The sequence below is a fragment of the Salvelinus sp. IW2-2015 genome, linkage group LG20, assembly GCF_002910315.2.
Source record: "Salvelinus sp. IW2-2015 linkage group LG20, ASM291031v2, whole genome shotgun sequence".
Taxonomy (NCBI): Eukaryota; Metazoa; Chordata; class Actinopteri; order Salmoniformes; family Salmonidae; genus Salvelinus; species Salvelinus sp. IW2-2015.
Genome location: NC_036860.1, coordinates 22,994,439 through 23,012,577, shown reverse-complemented (window position 1 = coordinate 23,012,577; position 18,139 = coordinate 22,994,439). Strand labels below are relative to the sequence as shown.

At 43.0% G+C, this 18,139-nt stretch overlaps 1 protein-coding gene across 1 annotated transcript; it reads left to right on the top strand.

Annotated features, from left to right (window-relative positions):
* Positions 1–2,470: 2,470 nt before the first annotated feature.
* Positions 2,471–18,139, top strand: LOC111980740 (heat shock 70 kDa protein 4). The gene is made up of 19 exons (XM_024011678.2): positions 2,471–2,783; positions 12,411–12,468; positions 12,554–12,694; positions 12,820–12,942; positions 13,155–13,254; positions 13,343–13,476; positions 13,559–13,803; positions 13,991–14,067; positions 14,191–14,342; positions 14,574–14,680; positions 14,787–14,920; positions 15,063–15,244; positions 15,551–15,643; positions 16,051–16,194; positions 16,475–16,600; positions 16,683–16,790; positions 16,872–16,991; positions 17,116–17,277; positions 17,443–18,139. The coding sequence occupies exons 1-19, from the start codon at positions 2,677–2,679 to the stop codon at positions 17,650–17,652; spliced, it is 2,523 nt and encodes an 840-aa protein (XP_023867446.1). The 5' UTR covers positions 2,471–2,676; the 3' UTR covers positions 17,653–18,139.

The window sequence follows — 18,139 nt, the reverse complement described above, 5'->3', positions numbered from 1 at the left end:
TGACTGATGGCAGCCCATTCTTGCATAATCAATGCTTGGGTTTTGTCAGATTTGTAGGTTTTTGTTTGTCCACCCGCCTCTTGAGGATTGACCACAAGTTCTCAATGGGATTAAGGTCTGGGGAGTTTCCTGGCCATGGACCCAAAATATCGATGTTTTGTTCCCCTAGCCACTTAGTTAGCACTTTTGCCTTATGGCAAGGTGCTCCATCATGCTGGAAAAGGCATTGTTCATCACCAAACTGTTCCTGGATGGTTGGGAGAAGTTGCTCTCGGAGGATGTGTTGGTACCATTCTTTATTCATGGCTGTGTTCTTAGGCAAAATTGTGAGTGAGCCCACTCCCTTGCCTAAGAAGCAACCCCACACATGAATGGTCTCAGGATGCTTTACTGTTGGCATGACACAGGACTGATGGTAGCGCTCACCTTGTCTTCTCCGGACAAGCTTTTTTCCGGATGCCACAAACAATCGGAAAGGGGATTCATCAGAGAAAATGACTTTACCCCAGTCCTCAGCAGTCCAATCCCTGTACCTTAGAATATCAGTCTGTCCCTGTTGTTTTTCCTGGAGAGAAGTGGCTTCTTTGCTGCCCTTCTTGACACCAGGCCATCCTCCAAAAGTCTTTGCCTAACTGTGCGTGCAGATGGATTCACACCTGCCTGCTGCCATTCCTGAGCAAGCTCTGTACTGGTGGTGCCCCGATCCCGCAGCTGAATCAAATTTAGGAGACAGTCCTAGCGCTTGCTGGACTTTCTCGGATGACCTGAAGCCTTCCTCACAACAATTGTACCGCTCTCCTTGAAGTTCTTGATGATCCGATAAATGGTTGATTTAGGTGCAATCTTACTGGCAGCAATATCCTTGCCTGTGAAGCCCTTTTTGTGCAAAGCAATGATGACGGCACATGTTTCCTTGCAGGTAACCATGTTTGACAGAGGAAGAACAATGATTCCAAGCACCACCCTCCTTTTGAAGCTTCCAGTCTGTTATTCGAACTCAATCAGCATGACAGAGTGATCTCCAGCCTTGTCCTCGTCAACATTCACACCTGTGTTTACAAGATAATCACTGACATGATATCAGCTGGTCCTTTTGTTGCAGGGCTGAAATGCAGTGGAAATGTTTTTTGGGGATTCAGTTCATTTGCATGGGAAAGAGGGACTTTGCAATTCATCTGATCACTCTTCATAACTTTCTGGAGTATATGCAAATTGCCATCATACAAACTGAGGCAGCAGACTTTGTGAAAATTAATATTTGTGTCATTCTCAAAACTTTTGGCCACGACTGTAGGGTGAAACAGAAGGGGATATTTCTGATGTTCCTCTGGGTACCAGCTCATATGGGAGTAGAGGGGAATGAGGATGTGGATGTCATCGCCAAGCAGGCTCTTAGACATCCTAATGTTGAGATGGAATTGTCAATCAGTAAAGCAGAAGCGAAGGGGTTAATACGAAAAGTGGTTAAAAACAAATGGCAAGAGTTGTGGAACAGGGAGAGAAAGGGAAGACACCTGTATAAGATCCTGGAAAAGGTGGGGGCAGGGAGGTCCTCAGGCCAAGAGAAGGGAGGAAAGTGTAGTCGCAAGGCTGAGACTGGGACACACAAGGCTCAATAGTACATTGAAATTGGTGGGGAAACATCCGACTGGGAGGTGTGATCATTTTCAGGAGGAGATGGAGACAGTGGAACATGTTCTACCGGAGCACCAAGTCTAGGTCCAAAAGGCTTCTTAACAGCTTCTTCCCTCAAGCCATAAGACTCATGAACAGCTAATCAAAGGGCTACCCAGACCCCTCTTCTACACTGCTGCTACTCTCTGTTTATTATCTATGCATAGTCACTTTAACTCTACCTACGTGTACATATTACCTCAATTACCTCGACTAACCGGTGCCCCCGCACATTGACTCTGCACCAGTACCCCCTATATATAGCTATTATATCACTATTATATCGCTATTGTTATTTTACTGCTGCTGTTTAATTATTTTTTAATTTAATTTTCTATTTTTTACTTATCTATTTTTTACTTAACGATTATTTTTTCTTAAAACTGCATTGTAAGCTTGTAAGCATTTCACTGTAAGATCTACACCTGCTGTATTCGGCGCATGTGAGAAATACAATTTGATTTGTTTCAGTGCCAGAAATATGTGAGGGAAAGGGAGCGATTGCTATTAGATTTGAGGAGTAATGGGTTTGAAGAGCCAGGTATGATTTAAACTTTCTATGTCTCTGGTCCACACTCCAGTCCAGTTGGAGGCGGTAATGCACCTTAAAGTTGATTGCCAACCGCCATATAAAGTTGATAGAATAAGAAGGTCCTGGTTCAGAATGAAATCTTTCAAATAGAAAGGTCCAGAGCCAAATATCTCTTGACAGAAAGGTCTAGAGCCATCGAGAACTATTCAACTCTCGCGATATTGCATTAAGATTCCGCGTGAACTCGCAAAACCACCTTGCATCTACCGGTGTGCACCACTACCACCAGAGTACTCCGTATTGTGCTGTGGATTATGAATTCAATTTGAATTTACACTTTTGATTTAACATTATCCACTGACTTTTATACGTCTTTCAAAATAATTCAAACACGTTTCTGTTTAAAAAAAAAGAGTTATCTACGTCTCCATTTCATACAGTAGTAGAATACAGGCAAGGTAGCGTGGAAGATGTCAGTGGTGGGAATTGATGTGGGCTTTCAAAGCTGCTATGTTGCTGTAGCTCGAGCCGGAGGAATTGAAACCGTGGCTAACGAATATAGCGACCGAAGTACACCGTAAGTAGAACATTTTAAAACTCGTTTCACTAGTCTAGATTTGCCATCCACTTGAAACAAATACATTTGGTTTGTGAGTGGCCAGTTTCTGCGGCCTTGACAACTAACGTTAGCTAGCCAGTTGGCTAACAGTTGTGTGTGTGCAGGGTAACGTTACTAGCTACTGCACGTGAATTCCGCTGGATAGCGTTATTCGTCCCGTTTTGTCGACAATTGTAATTATCGTTATTATCAGATGGACTTATTTCACATGTGTATTTAACTAGATAATGGTTGCTTACTAGTAGTAACTTATCATAAGGAGGGTGCCTACTACCATAGCTAACTAGCCAGTTAGCTAGCTCACCGCTTACTGCGTTTAGTTAACACAGCCCATTTCTACAAATTCTCTAACGAAAATCTGATTTTTAAATGTAACCTTAATACTAACCGTAACCACACTGCTAACCTTATGCCTAACATTAAATTAAGACCAAAAACAAATGTTTGTTTTCAAGATTGTTTACGATATAGCCATTTTTACTTTGTAGCTGGGGTAACTAGATTTAAACTGCTTACTGTATGTAGTAGCTTGCTTGCTATGTATGATGACATCCGTCAATCGCCGGTAGGAATATTCTAGCAATTTTGCAGAGCGCAAAGCTATGTCGTAAAGTATAATGAGATGTAATGATCCCAAATGTAGTAAAAAATATATTCTTATCCTTTCCCTATTCGTTTATGGCACCACTGGCAACAGTTTTAATTTACAGCTAGTGTCAGATTTACAGTGTTTTAGCTACATTAAATCATATTAAAATCTGTTCATATATACCCCCCAGAAAGAATAACCTTTTTTATTTATTTTTTTATGACAAGTGAGCACTTAGATGTGTTAATTTTCATAAATTCATATAATGTTTGGGAATGATATATAGTAAGGCATTTGTGAAAATTCTATGGCAATGTAGCGAGAAAGTGGCCATGCGTTTTGGACAACTAATAAACACTGCACCAAATAAAACCACAAAAAAACATGTTTTGTCCAGGACCAGAATCTATGCAGACCAGTGTACCATAGCCTATTAGAGCTGCAGTAGGCCTATATGCAAATAATCCATTTGCCACACCAGCCTGCCATCATTCACTTTGGACTGGACTGTGTGTTTAGTAACAGTGCGACTATAGATCATTAGAACGCATTTGCCACAAAATACACCTGAATGGATTCCTGCAAATATGTAAATACCATGGGGGGGGTCCTACATTTGAGTACTTCAGTCCTATTGATTAAACAAACATGAAAAGGTAGGGTCAGTTGCCTATGCACGTAAACAAGATCAACAACTAATCCTAATCAAAGCGAGATTATCTCAAATATAATGAGGGAACATTCGATAAACACTCTCAAACTTTTTCCGCTAGTTGGACCTCAACATTGTCCTGATAAATAATGGGGAATAGTAGCCTGCTCGTCCTTCTGCAGCTTACCTGGCCATGCATGCTTGTCCCAACCCACATTTTGACTACTGAATGGGAACTTGCCTGTCTGCCCACCCATTTAATCGATGCCAAATACATTTGATTGTCAACTAAGAGATGCTAACTGTAGATAAGTTGTTCAGCATAGCTAGGCAAAGGAATTTACATATCTTGCTAGCTAACCAAATGACACCTGTATCCCTAGCTGTTGCAACCAAAAAAACGAAATGAGGGGGAAAAGTCCCTCCCTCACCCACTACTCCAATGACATGACATCCTCCCATCAGCTAGCTACCTAACATTAGACTCTGTGTTTTTAGGTTGTTAAATAAATAGCTAGCTACATAAATAGATACGTTAACCCAGGGGTGTCAAACTCAATCAGTGCACAGGCTTTATTGGGGGGGGGAAACAGCAAATTTGCAAACCAGACACATCCTATATTTGTTTATACAAAAAAAATTGCAACTGCGACCCAAACTGGCCATTGTTTTATTAGAAAAAATATGGCTCATCATAATGTTAATTTATGTACATAGGATGCTGTATATTGCATTTTAACATTTTAACTAGTGATGCACCAATATTACATGTTTGGCCGATACCGATATCCAATATTTTCTTTGCCCCCCAAAAAACGTCACCGATAACCTATTTATTTAAAAATGTTGCATTCTTTTAAGCATGCTAGCACAGTTAAATATTTAACACACACACGAACGCAGCGGTCTTAGGCACTGCATCTCAGTGCAAGAGACGTTACTGCAGTCCCTGGTTCGAATCCAGGCTGTATCTTATCCGACCGTGAATGGGAGTTCCGTAGAGCGGCGCATAATTGGCTCAGCGTTGTCCGGGCCGTCATTGTAAATAAGAATTTGTTCTTAACTGACTTGCCTATTTAAAGGTTACTCACACACCACACTGACCAAAAAGTTATTTTGTTGGCAGTTAAGTATGTCCCCATTACCAGCAAAACATAATCAAAACCTATTTCTTTCACTTACTTGCTGTGCTGTTTTGTTGTTCAGTCGTTTCATTCTCAACCAGGATTTCTATGGAATGCGGTTTGGGTCTTTACATGTTTATTTTTTATTTATTTCACCATAATTCAACCAGGTAGGCTAGTTGAGAATGAGTTCTCATTTGCAACTGCGACCTGGCCAAGATAAAGCAAAGCAGCACATACAACACAGAGTTACACATGGAATAAACAAACATACAGTCAATAATACAGTAGAAAAAGTCTATATACAGTATGTTCAACTGAGGTAGGATAAGGGAGGAAAGGCAATAAATAGGCCATGGTGGTGAAGTAATTACAATATAGCAATTAAACACTGGAATGGTAGATGTGCAGAAGATGAATGTGCAGGTAGAGATACTGGGGTGCAAAGGAGCAAGATAAATAAATAAATACAGTATGGGGATGAGGGAGTTGGATGGGCTATTTACAGATGGGCTATGTACAGGTGCAGTGATCTGTAAGCTGCTCTTTAAGCACAGGCTGTCAGCTAGTGAGGGAGATATGAGTCTCCAGCTTTAGAGATTTTTGCAGTTCGTTTCAGTCATTGGCAGCAGAGAACTGGAAGGAGAGGCGGCCAAAGGAAGAATTGGCTTTTAGGGTGACTAGTGAGATATACCTGCTGGAGCGCGTGCTACGGGTGGGTGCTGCTATGGTGACCAGTGAGCTGAGATAAGGCGGGGCTTTACCTAGCAGAGACTTGTAGATGACCTGGAGCCAGTGGGTTTGGCAACGAGTATGAAGCGAGGGCCAGCCAACGAGAACGTACAGGTCGCAGTGGTGGGTAGTATATGGGGCTTTGGTGACTAAACGGACGGCACTGTGATAGACTGCATCCAATTTGTTGAGTAGAATGTTGGAGGCTATTTTGTAAGTGACATCGCTGAAGTTGAGGATTGGTAGGATGGTCAGTTTTACGAGGGTATGTTTGGCAGCATGAGGGAAGGATGCTTTGTTGCGAAATAGGAAGCCGATTCTAGATTTCATTTTGGATTGGAGATGCTTAATGTGAGTCTGGAAGGAGAGTTTACAGTCTAACCAGACACCTAGGTATTTGTAGTTGTCCACATATTCTAGGTCAGAACCGTCCAGAGTACTGATGCTGGACGGGCGGGCAGGTGCGGGCAGCGATCGGTTGAAGAGCATGCATATATTTTTACTTGCATTTAAGAGCAGTTGGAGGCCACGGAAAGAGTTGTATGGCATTGAAGCTCGTCTGGAGGTTAGTTAGCGCAGTGTCCAAAGAAGGGCCAGAAGTATACAGAATGGTGTCGTCTGCGTAGAGGTGGATCAGAGAATCACCAGCAGCAAGAGCGACATCATTGATGTATACAGAGAAGAGAGACTGCCAGAGGTCCGGACAACATGCCCTCCAATTTGACACACTGAACTTTATCAGAGAAGTAGTTGGTGATCTAGGCGAGGCAGTCATTTGAGAAACCAAGGTTGTTGAGTCTGCCGATAAGAATGTGGTGATTGACAGAGTCGAAAGCCTTGGCCAGGTCGATGAATACGGCTGCACAGTATTGTCTCTTATCGATGGCGGTTATGGTATCGTTTAAGACCTTGAGCGTGGCTGAGGTGCACCCATGACCAGCTCTGAAACCAGATTGCATAGCGGAGAAGGTACGGTGGGATTCGAAGTGGTCGGTAATCTGTTTGTTAACTTGGCTTTCGAAGACCTTAGAAAGGCAGGGTAGGATAGATTTAGGTCTGTAGCAGTTTGGGTCTAGAGTGTCTCCCCCTTTGAAGAGGGGGATGACCGCGGCAGCTTTCCAATCTATGGGAATCTCAGACGATACGAGAGGTTGAACAGGCTAGTAATAGGAGTTGCAACAATTTCGGCAGATCATTTTAGAAATCGATTGTCCAGATTGTCTAGCCCGGCTGATTTGTATGGGTCCAGATTTTGTAGCTCTTACAGAACATCAGCTATCTGGATTTGGGTGAGTGAGAAGTGGGGGAGGCTTGGGCGAGTTGTTTTGGAGGATGGAGGGCTGTTGCTCAAGGTAGGGGTAGCCAGGTGGAAAGCATGGCCAGCCGTAGAAAAATGCTTATTGAAATTCTGGATTTATCGGTGGTGACAGTGTTTCCTAGCCTCAGTGCAGTGGGCAGCTGGGAGGAGGTGTTCTTATTCTCCATGGACTTTAATTTTTCCCAGAAATGTTTTGAGTTTGTGCTACAGGATGCAAATTTCTGCTTGAAAAAGCTAGCCTTAGCTTTCCTAACTGCCTGTGTATATTGGTTCTTAATTTCCCTGTAAAGTTGCATATCACGGGGGCTGTTCGATGCTTATGCAGAATGCCACAGGAAGTTTTTTTGTTGGTCAAGGTCAGTTAGGTCTGGAGAGAACCAAGGGCTATATCTGTTCCTGGTTCAATTTTTTTTGAATGGGGCATGCTAATTTAAGATGGTGAGGAAAGCACTTTTTAAAGAATAACCAGGCATCCTCTACTGAAAGGATGAGGTCAATATCCTTACAGGATACCCGGGCCATGTCAATTAGAAAGGCCTGCTCGCTGAAGTGTTTTAGGGAGCGTTTGATAGTGATGAGGGGTGGTCGTTTGCCCGCAGACCCATTACGGGTGCAGGCAATGAGACAGTGCTTGCTGAGATCTTTGTTGACAACAGCAAAGGTGTATTTGGAGGGCAGGTTGTTTGGGATGATATCTATGAAGGTGCCCATGTTTACGTATTTGGGGTTGTACCTGGTAGGTTCATTGATAATTTGTGTGAGATTGAGAGCATCAAGCTAAGATTGTAGGATGGCCGGGGTGTTCAGCATGTCCCGGTTTAGGTCACCTAGCAGCACGAGCTCTGAAGATAGATGGGGGGGCAATCAATTAGGAGGCTTCAGGGAGGAGGCTTCTAATGTTAAAATGCATGAAACAAAGGCTTTTACGGTTAGAGATGTCAACAAATGAGAGCACCTGGGGAGTAGGAGTGGCGCTAGGCACTGCAGGGCCTGGATTCACCTCTACATCACCAGAGGAGGAGTAGAATAAGGGTACGGCTAAAGGCTACCAGAACTGGTCGTCTAGTACGTTCGGGACAGAGAGTAAAAGGAGCAGGTTTCTGGGTGCCAAAGAATAGATTCAAGGCATAATGTACAGACAAAGGTAATGGTAGTTTGTGAGTACATTGGAGGTGAACCAAGGCATTGAGTAATGATGAGAGAGATTGTCTCTAGAGATGTTTAAACCAGGTGGTGTCACCGTATATGTGGGAGGTGGAACTAAATGGTTGGTTAAGAAATATTGAGCAGGGCTAGAGGCTTTACAGTGAAATAGAACAATCACTAACCAGGACAAGGCATATTGATATTATGGAGAGGCATGCGTAGCCGTGTGATCATATGTGTCCAGTGAGTGGTTGGGCTGGCTGGAGACACAGCAATTCAGACAGCTAGCAGAAGGGTCTTAGAGGGACGTCTCGACGGAGGAAAGTCTGTTTTAGCCTCCGCGTGCGGTGATGTTGATAGACCAGTCATGATGGAATTAGTAGGGTTCCGAGTAGCAGAGGGGTCCAAGTACAATTGGCAAAATAGGTATAGTGGCCCAAGAAATTGGCCGCTGGATCTATTCAGCTAGCGGGCCACAGCTAGCGGCTAGCAGATGGGCATTCAGGGGACGTCGCGATGTAGGGGCCGGTTGAGTACCCCCTCGAGCAGATTACGTCGTGGTCCAGTCATGTAGGATCGGCGTGGTTCGGTTTCCCGTACCGGCAGTAGAAGGGGTCCGGGTATTGTAGCCCAGGAGTGGCTGATGGGCGTCTTCAGCTAGCTGGGAGAATGGGCCTAGCATGGGCTAGCTCCAGGCTAATTGGTGCTTGCTTCAGGACAGACGTTAGCCAGGAGTAGTCACTCGGATAGCAGCTAGCTAGCTGCGATGATCCAGGTGAAAAGGTTCAAAGCTTGCGGTAGGAACCCGGGGATGTAGAGAGAAATAGGTCCGGTATGCTCTGGTTTGAGTCGCGTTGTACAAACTGGCGAGAGCTTTCCGAGCTAAAGGTTAGCTGATGACCGCTAGCAGGGGTTAGTTGACTACTAGCTAGTAGCTAGTGAGCTGGCTAGCTTCTGTTGGGCGATTCCGGTTCCGAGGTAAATAAAAATACTTTAGAAAAAACAGATCCACACTACATTGGGTAGTATTTTGAAGTTGAGGTTTAGAAAAATATAAAAAAGTAATGCGAAGAAAAATATATAAAAAGATATATACATGGGGCAAGACGAAGGACAAAGACATCTGATTGCTACGCCATCTTGGATAAGACATGTGAAAAAAGATACACGTCAAATAACACAACATAATCTGTTTCAGTAGCTATAGTTAGCTAGCTAACTATATAGCTAGGTGTCATCATCTAAAATAACCCTAATTTATAAGACAGTTCTTATTTGATGAATGGTGGTCAGACCCATCTATGTGAAGCTAGCCACAATTAGAATTAGCCACAATAGGGGACTTTGCGGTTAGCCTTCAAAATAAAAGTATGGCATAATTGTACTATTTGTATTAATTTGCATCACTGTCAATTACATATTTTTATTTAAAAGGCAACCCGCAAATTCCACTATTGTGCTTAGTCTTTATTGTGGCTAGCTTCACAACACATAACCCGGTCTGGTCGAGCCTTACTAGCCAGAAGCTACCTGGCTGCTTATAACGTTAACCCTGTTGCCCAAAGCTAAGTAGCTGGCTAGCAATTTATTTTCATGAACTGAAGTTCAACTTCAATAGGTGACCAACAAGTGGCAAGCTAGCTAATACTTACAAGGATTCCTAAATCATTGCTAAGAATTATGAAAATGACTGCAGTTTCTACTGCTCATTGTTTTCAGGCTGGTTGTTTTGGTGCAAGCTAGGTACCAAGCTAAAGCTAGCTACCCCAGAAGTTGTGGTCGAACAACTGATGCTTTATTACGAACGCGGTATTGTAAACACATTGTTCGTGGCCTGTGTTTGTGGACTTTTTTGTTCAGCTTTGACAGTGCTACTGTATCTTTTTTGACTCGCGAAGACCCAAACGGCGTTCCATAGTAAGTATGTTGTGAAGCTAATAGCAGTGACGCTATTAGTGTGTAACTCCGGTAGGGCAACATCTGAAAAATAGCGCACTTGGTAGTGTGTACCGGTGCTCAACCAGTAGGCGAAAGCCAACATCACCGACGACAGAGAACGGTTGATTGTCAAGGGCGATGAATTCCATTATCTTGGCTTTAATGGATTTCGCCTTTGCGTTGGATCGCTGAAATTTTGTTACTCTTTCAAATGACTGCCCGACTTGTTGACTGCTCGATTCCCACAGCAGACATTGTGGGCCAGGTTAGGAATGCTGTGGTGCGCAAAATATTACGGGGCGTTATTGCATCATGTACCTACGTTATATAGGTATGCACGGTATCTTTGACATTGATTTTTAACATCGGCGTTAAACTAGACCGGGCCGATACCGATGTTGGCATTTTTGGCTAATATCGTCCGATTCCGATATGTGCATCCCTAATTTTAACAAAATATACATTTGTCCAGCCTTTGCTGCTATGCTTTCTGATGTGCATAATATACTGCGACCCTAATCAAAAAGTATTTAACTCCAAGAAACAAAAACGTAGCTATAGGTTGTTGTAACATTTAAACTTAACATGTTTTTTATTTTTTTACACCAGGGTGGTTGAATTCAGGATTTCTGTATGGTGCACTCAATGTCTTGTAGTTGAGTAGGCAGCATAGGCTACTGCTCAAATGTTGTTGTAATAGGCCTACATGTTTCTTCTTTGCATGGTGTTTTATTGCAGGATTTGTTTTTTGGTTATTCATTGTCAAGCTTTAAAAACTGACGCCAGACTCCAATATTTTAGTAGCCTAGCTAGGACTGTGGCATGTCTGTACACTTTCCCTCTGCGCGCTGTAAACAGGACACACGAAAGCAGCACAATTTAAGTTGAATTCAGATGCAAGCGCAATAGGCTGTAATTTCATAAAGTATACTGAACCAAAATATAAACACACAATTTTTTGTTGCTGAGTTAATTCATAACAGGAAATCAGTCAATTTAAATATATTCATTAGGCCATAATTTATTTTAACATACCTTTTTAAAAATTAAATGTAGGACCGTGGATAAGAACCAGTCAGTATCTGGTGTGACCACCATTTATTTACCTCATACAGCGTGACACATCTCATTCACATAGAGTGGATCAGGCTGTTGATTGTGGCCTGTGGAATGTCGTCCCACTCGTCTTCAATGGCTGTCCAAAGTTGCAGGATATTCAAATAAAAGAAAATATTTGTCACATGCGCTGAATACAACAGGTGTAGTAGACCTTACAGTGAAATGCTTACTTTGAGATATTGATGGGAACTGGAACACGCTGTTGTACACATTGATCCAGAGCATCCCAAAAAGTATCAATGGGTGACATGTCTGAGTATGCAGGCCATGGAAAAACGGGGACATTTTCAGCTTCCAGGAATTGTACAGATCCTTGCGACATGGAGCTGTGTATTACCATGCTGAAACGTGATAGCGGTGGATGAATGACACGACAATGGGCCTCAGGATCTCATCATGGTATCTCTGTGCATTCAGGTTGCCATTGATAAAATGCTATTGTGTTCATTGTCTGTAGCTTATGCCTGCCCATACCATAGCCCCACCACCATTATGGGGCACTCGGTTCAGCAAACTGCTCGCCCACACGACACCATATGTGTGGTCTGCGGTTGTGAGGCCAGTTGGACGTACTGCCAAATTCTCTAAAATGACTTTGGGTGTGGTTTATGGTAGAAAAATTAACATTAAATTCTCTGGCAACAGCTCTGGTTGACATTTCTGGGTGTAGTGACATTGGCATGCATTTGGGTTGTCTACATTTTGGTGCATTAACCTCTCACTGACATCACCAACAACTGCACACGTTTGTTGACAGTAATTTTAGTGTGAGCTTTTGCCATTGACATCTGTGTTTAGCAGTGATGACAGAAGAGTTTGGACCAAAGGGCCCTTTGGAATGTAGCCTTCATTTTGGCATTGCACGTTTTACTGTTTGTTGTGGCAGTTAAGCATGTAGGGTAAACAATTTGAGCCCCATGCACACAGGGAAGGATCTGTTATCAATAACATCTTCACTTTTTTTCAGAGCATGTGTGTCCTTCGGACCACGTAATCGTTCAGTAGGCGCGGCAGCCAAAGGCCAGGTAAGCTTAAACCTTAGCTAATACAATTAATTTGTTAAAATAAAGTAGAATGTTATTTGATCTTTTTTTTTTTTTTTTTTGAAAGGTTGTAACAAATTGTAAGAACACTGTTCAAGGGTTCAAGCGATTCCATGGTAGGGCATTCTCAGACCCCTACGTACAGTCATCAAAATCTAGCCTGGTTTACGACCTGGCCCAGTTGCCTTCTGGGTCGACCGGGATCAAGGTAAATGATCAAAAGTGAAGTATACTTTCTGATTTAGCACTTGATCCATCATGGTGGTAGAGGCTGAACGGTTGAGATATTCAATATTCAAGACGTTTGTACTTCATTACTATACTTTTTACTAGGTGATGTACATGGAGGAGGAGAAAGTCTTCAGCATTGAACAAGTCACTGCCATGCTGCTGACCAAACTGAAGGAGACTGCTGAGACCGCAATGAAGAAACCTGTGGCTGATTGTGTCATCTCTGTAAGCAGTTTTACATCTACTTAGACAAGGCCCAGAGATGTAAAGATACAGAGCAGTATTTTTTGGTTAACAAAATGTAATTCCTACAGCGACGCCTATGCCCTATTGTAACTCCATATCTTTTCTAAAGAGTAAATGTTTTATTACACAGTATAAACAGTCAAGGATGATGTTTTTGAGAAGGGTCATAATTCGTCCTAAATGTGCTCCAGGTCCCCAGCTTCTACACTGACGCAGAGAGGAGGTCCGTTATAGATGCTGCTCAGATTGCAGGACTCAACTGCCTACGACTTATGAATGAGACCACTGCAGGTAATGCCATTACCATGCCAACACTGAGCAATGTTAACTCATGTAATCTTGGTCTGAACACATTTTTCTGTCTCTTTGATTCTTCCAGTTACACTGGCATATGGGATCTATAAACAAGATCTCCCTGCCCCTGAGGAAAAGCCAAGAAATGTGGTGTTTGTAGATTTGGGCCATTCTGGTTATCAGGTCTCTATCTGTGCCTTCAACAAAGGAAAGCTCAAAGTATGTTGTTTATATGTACAAAGATGTGTAAAACTTTTTTTTCGTAGAATAAGGCAAGGAATTAATGTTCTTTCTCTTTCAGATGCTAGCTTCTGCGTCTGACGCAGCATTGGGTGGCAAAGACTTTGACGAGGTGTTGGTGAACCATTTCTGTGAGGAGTTTGGCAAGAAGTACAAGCTGGATGTGAAAACCAAGCCCAGAGCCCTGGTTCGTCTCTACCAGGAGTGTGAGAAGCTCAAGAAGCTGATGAGCGCCAATTCCTCTGATCTGCCACTCAACATCGAGTGCTTCATGAATGACATTGACGTAACTGGAAAACTTAACAGGTTGGTGAAGCAAAAAACAAGTCCTCTCACCCATCACAGTACCTCCTATATTACATTTAGGTCCATCCGCAGTGGAAAAGCCATGTGTCAGGAAGTGTTTTCATTCGGTGCCTGTGTATCATCATGATGCAAGCAGCTGCATGTGTGTACGGTATCTATTAATATCCCATGACCACTGTTGTTCCAGAGGCCACTTTGAGGAGATGTGTGCAGGGCTTCTGGCCAAAGTGGAGGCTCCCCTGCGCAGCGTCATGGAACAAGCCAGTGAGTAACAGTAGTAGTACTAATAGTAGCAGGAGTATTCCTCAGCACAGCCTGTTCATGTTCTTGCTAACACCTGGGTGGGCTGTTTAATTTGACTGGTGGTGTGTTCCATGCATTGTTCAGAGCTGAAGAAGGAAGACCTCTACGCTGTGGAAATCGTGGGCGGTGCCTCCAGGATCCCAGCCGTCAAAGAAAGAGTTTGCAAATTCTTTGGAAAAGAACTGAGCATGACTTTAAATGCAGACGAGGCTGTTGCAAGAGGATGTGCACTGCAGGTATCATGTCATGACTCACTGTCCCCAATGACCTTTTCAGCAAATGGGCATGCTGTTTTTAGCCTCTCATGGAACTGGTTGCTATCACTGTAGTTGTCAACCTGATTAGCACAAACTATTTGCAGTAAATAACCTTACTGTTGACATGCCATGAACTACTGTATACAGTTAACCAGTTAGTAATGTAACCCCCCTGAAATGTGTTATAATGCATGTGATTGATCTCCCCAGTGTGCTATCCTGTCCCCTGCCTTCAAAGTCAGAGAGTTTTCCATCACTGATGTTGTGCCCTATCCCATCTCCTTGAAGTGGAACTCTGCTGCAGAGGAGGGGTTAAGGTGTGAACTCTCTTCTTTACATTTGACATAGGCTTATTTGACACTGATTGCACTGAACTCAGATCAGCAGTGACTCACATAATCTTCTTGTCTCCTCCAATGTCAGTGATTGCGAGGTATTCCCAAAGAACCATGCAGCACCCTTCTCCAAAGTGTTGACGTTCTACCGGAGAGAGCCCTTCTCCTTGGAGGCCTACTACAACAACCCTAAAGAGCTGCCGTACCCGGACCCCACAATAGGTACCCAAACAAACAGGCCTGAGACTCTAGACCCGTCTAATAAGCAATAGGCTTGCACATATTCAGTTAATTATTTACTTTGAATGGTTGTCTCTAAGGCCATGTTAATCAGTGTCTAATAATCCACTTGTGAACTCCTTAGGTCAGTTCATGGTCCAGAAAGTGGTTCCCCAGGCGAATGGTGAAAGCTCAAAGGTTAAGGTGAAAGTTAGGGTGAATGTCCACGGTGTCTTCAGCGTGTCCAGTGCTTCTCTAGTGGAGGTCCTGAAACCTACTGAGGGAGAGGAGCCCATGGAGACAGACCTTGCGGGGAAGGAAGACGAGGTTTGTGTGCTTTGTTTTGGCGCCGCTTTCACAAGCCTATAATCTACCCACAACCAGTTCATTGGAAAATTATCAGCCTAGACATATTTCGTAAAATGGCAGGTAATTCCGCTGTCATGTCTGAACAAGTTAGATCTGTTCCAGGACAGATGTGTCCATTTTCTATTCCCTGTGGGGTTTTTTTCTTTCACAATGATGACTTTCTCCCATGTGTGATCTGGCCATCTGTGCACTGGGATGCCAAGCTAACTCTTGGTGGTGTTAACTCCACATTAATGGCTATTTGAATGTTTCTCATCTCATCAGAGTAAGATGCAGACTGACCAAGATGACCAGAAAGCCCAAGGTGATGGACAGAAAGACAATGCTGACAAGAAGTCTGAGACTGAGGAAATGGAGGTAGCTAACGGACTGCGTATTTTCTTTGCTATACAGTGCGATAACATGTTTTTCTACCACTGACATTCTGAGGGGATGCTTTTTGTCTAGATGTATTAATAATTTAAATTTTAAATGTAACCTTTATTTAACTAGGAAAGCCAGTTAAGAACAAATTGTTATTTACAATGACTGCCTACACAGCCAAACCTGGACGACGCTGGGCCAATTGTGCGCTGCCCTATGGGACTCCTAATCACGGCCGGTTGTGATAGTCTGGATTCGAACCAGGGTGTCTGTAGTGACACCTCTAGCACTGCGTTGCAGTGCCTTAGACCGCTGCGTCACTCGGGAGCCCATGATATAGCCTTATTTATGGGACCAGTGCACATTTATCTAAAAGGTGTATTTTTTTATTTTAATCTTAGACATCAGAGGATGGAAAAGAGAAGAATCAAGCTTCATCAGCAAAGAAACCGAAAGTGAAAACGAAGACTGTTGAGCTCCCAATAGAAAACAGCCTGCGCTGGCAACTAACCAATGACACGGTCAATCTGTTTGTGGAGAATGAGGTAATATTGTAGGATATCATGGCAACTTGTCCCATCATGAATTAATTTTAATTAGCTGAAAACCTGTATTGACATGAAAGGTATGTAGTTGTCTCAGCAATTGTTTTACAAGCATAACCTTGACACTTTATTGTAAATCGTAAGGTTAGTGTACAATATTTTTGTGTGACTCAAACTGAAGGTTAATGACTTGCTTGAGCATGTTAATCTTTATCTACAGCAAGGCTGTGATGGAAAGTTAAAAAAAAAAAAAAAAATGTATTTGATGTGTCCATCTCAGGGTAAGATGATTATGCAGGACAAGCTGGAGAAGGAGCGGAACGATGCCAAGAACAACGTAGAAGAGTACGTCTATGATATGAGAGACAAACTGCATGGATTGTTGGAGAAGTTTGTCAGTGAATCTGTGAGTATATTGCCTCTATATAACCTTACACGCATTGAACACAAATGTTGGAGTTATTCAAGTAAATTTATTCCAAATGCAGGACAGAGACACCTTTTCGTTAAGACTTGAGGACACCGAGAACTGGTTGTATGAAGACGGCGAGGACCAACAGAAACAAGTGTACATCGACAAACTGGCTGAATTAAAGGTAACATTGTCGGTCAATTCATGTCTCTGGTTCTAGCACGGGATAGATTGTGTCAGGTGACTGAACTGAATGTCCCTTCAGAAACTTGGGCAGCCCATCCGGGAAAGATACAATGAGGCTGAGGAAAGGCCAAAAGCATTCGATGAACTCGGAAAGCATATCCAACAGTTCATGAAGATTGTAGAAGCTTACAAAACAAAGGTAATTTATAAGATTATTATTGCATAGTTGTGCACATAGTTTTATCAACCTTGAGCTACTGGACATCTAATATCTCAATGTCTCCCAGCACTGAAATGTTCCTTATGCCTGTCTTGACACCCAGGAGGAGCAGTATGAGCATTTGGATGAGTTGGAGATGTTGAAGGTGGATAAGCAGGTGAACGACGCCATGATCTGGATGAACAGCAAAATGAACGCGCAGAGCAAACACAATCTTACCCAGGAGCCTGCCGTCAAAGTCAGAGAGATTCAGGCAAAAACAAAGGTAAGTGCTAATAATCGGTTTGCATAGTCTTTCCAATAACTATTTTTTTMCCTGGTCAGGTCACATGGTCAAGGAAAACTCCTGGTCCTAATATGACATATGTTCATCCAAATGTGAAAATGTCACAGATGTCTAACTATGATATCCTCTCTCCATCTTTTGTAGGAGCTTGACTCTGCTTGCAACCCAATCGTGTCAAAACCCAAACCTAAAGTGGAGGTCCCCAAGGATGAGAAGGCAGAGCAGAATGGGCCAGTAAATGGACAGGAGGGCACAGAGGCCCAACCAGGCAGCCCAGAGAAGGGTGCAGCAGGGGGCACGGCGGCTCCTGAATCTGCAGAGGGCAACAAACTGCCTGAGATGGACATTGACTAACTGCTGCAGCTGCCTCTCTAACCCCTCTGACATCTTGCTGATGATGGCCTCTCTTTTGATTACACAATTGGACTATTCTTTTAAATACTCTCAAGCTGCCTTCTTGGCATGTAACACTTTACCTGTTGATATACAATGATAGCGTATTGATCAGGCTGTTTGACATAAAATACTGTAAGGCTGCAGGATGGAAACTTGTTTTCTGTGTTTCGCTTCAATGGCCATTTTGTAAGGAATGTTCAGCCCACTTCCACTGAGAATGTCATATTAAGAGGTGGTACGCAGAGGAAAGTAGTAAAGACTTTTGGTGAAATTGTTAACTATTATTGATTGGGGGTAGAGGTTCAAGCTTAGCATCATCATTATTCCCCATTGGATATGACTTACTGTGCATTTGTTTCACTTAAATCTTGCAGCTGTTGGATAAATGTATAGGACACCCTGCTGGGGAGAAATTGGATGGAATAAAGGTTAATGTATTCAGAGA

Excerpts from the sequence above, each read along its gene's own strand:
- LOC111980740 (XM_024011678.2), top strand. The coding sequence starts at position 2,677 with ATGTCAGTGGTGGGAATTGATGTGGGCTTTCAAAGCTGCTATGTTGCT. Across the intron at positions 2,784-12,410 it reads TATAGCGACCGAAGTACACC|AGCATGTGTGTCCTTCGGAC; the intron begins GTAAGTAGAACA and ends ACTTTTTTTCAG. Across the intron at positions 13,477-13,558 it reads TCAACAAAGGAAAGCTCAAA|ATGCTAGCTTCTGCGTCTGA; the intron begins GTATGTTGTTTA and ends TTTCTCTTTCAG.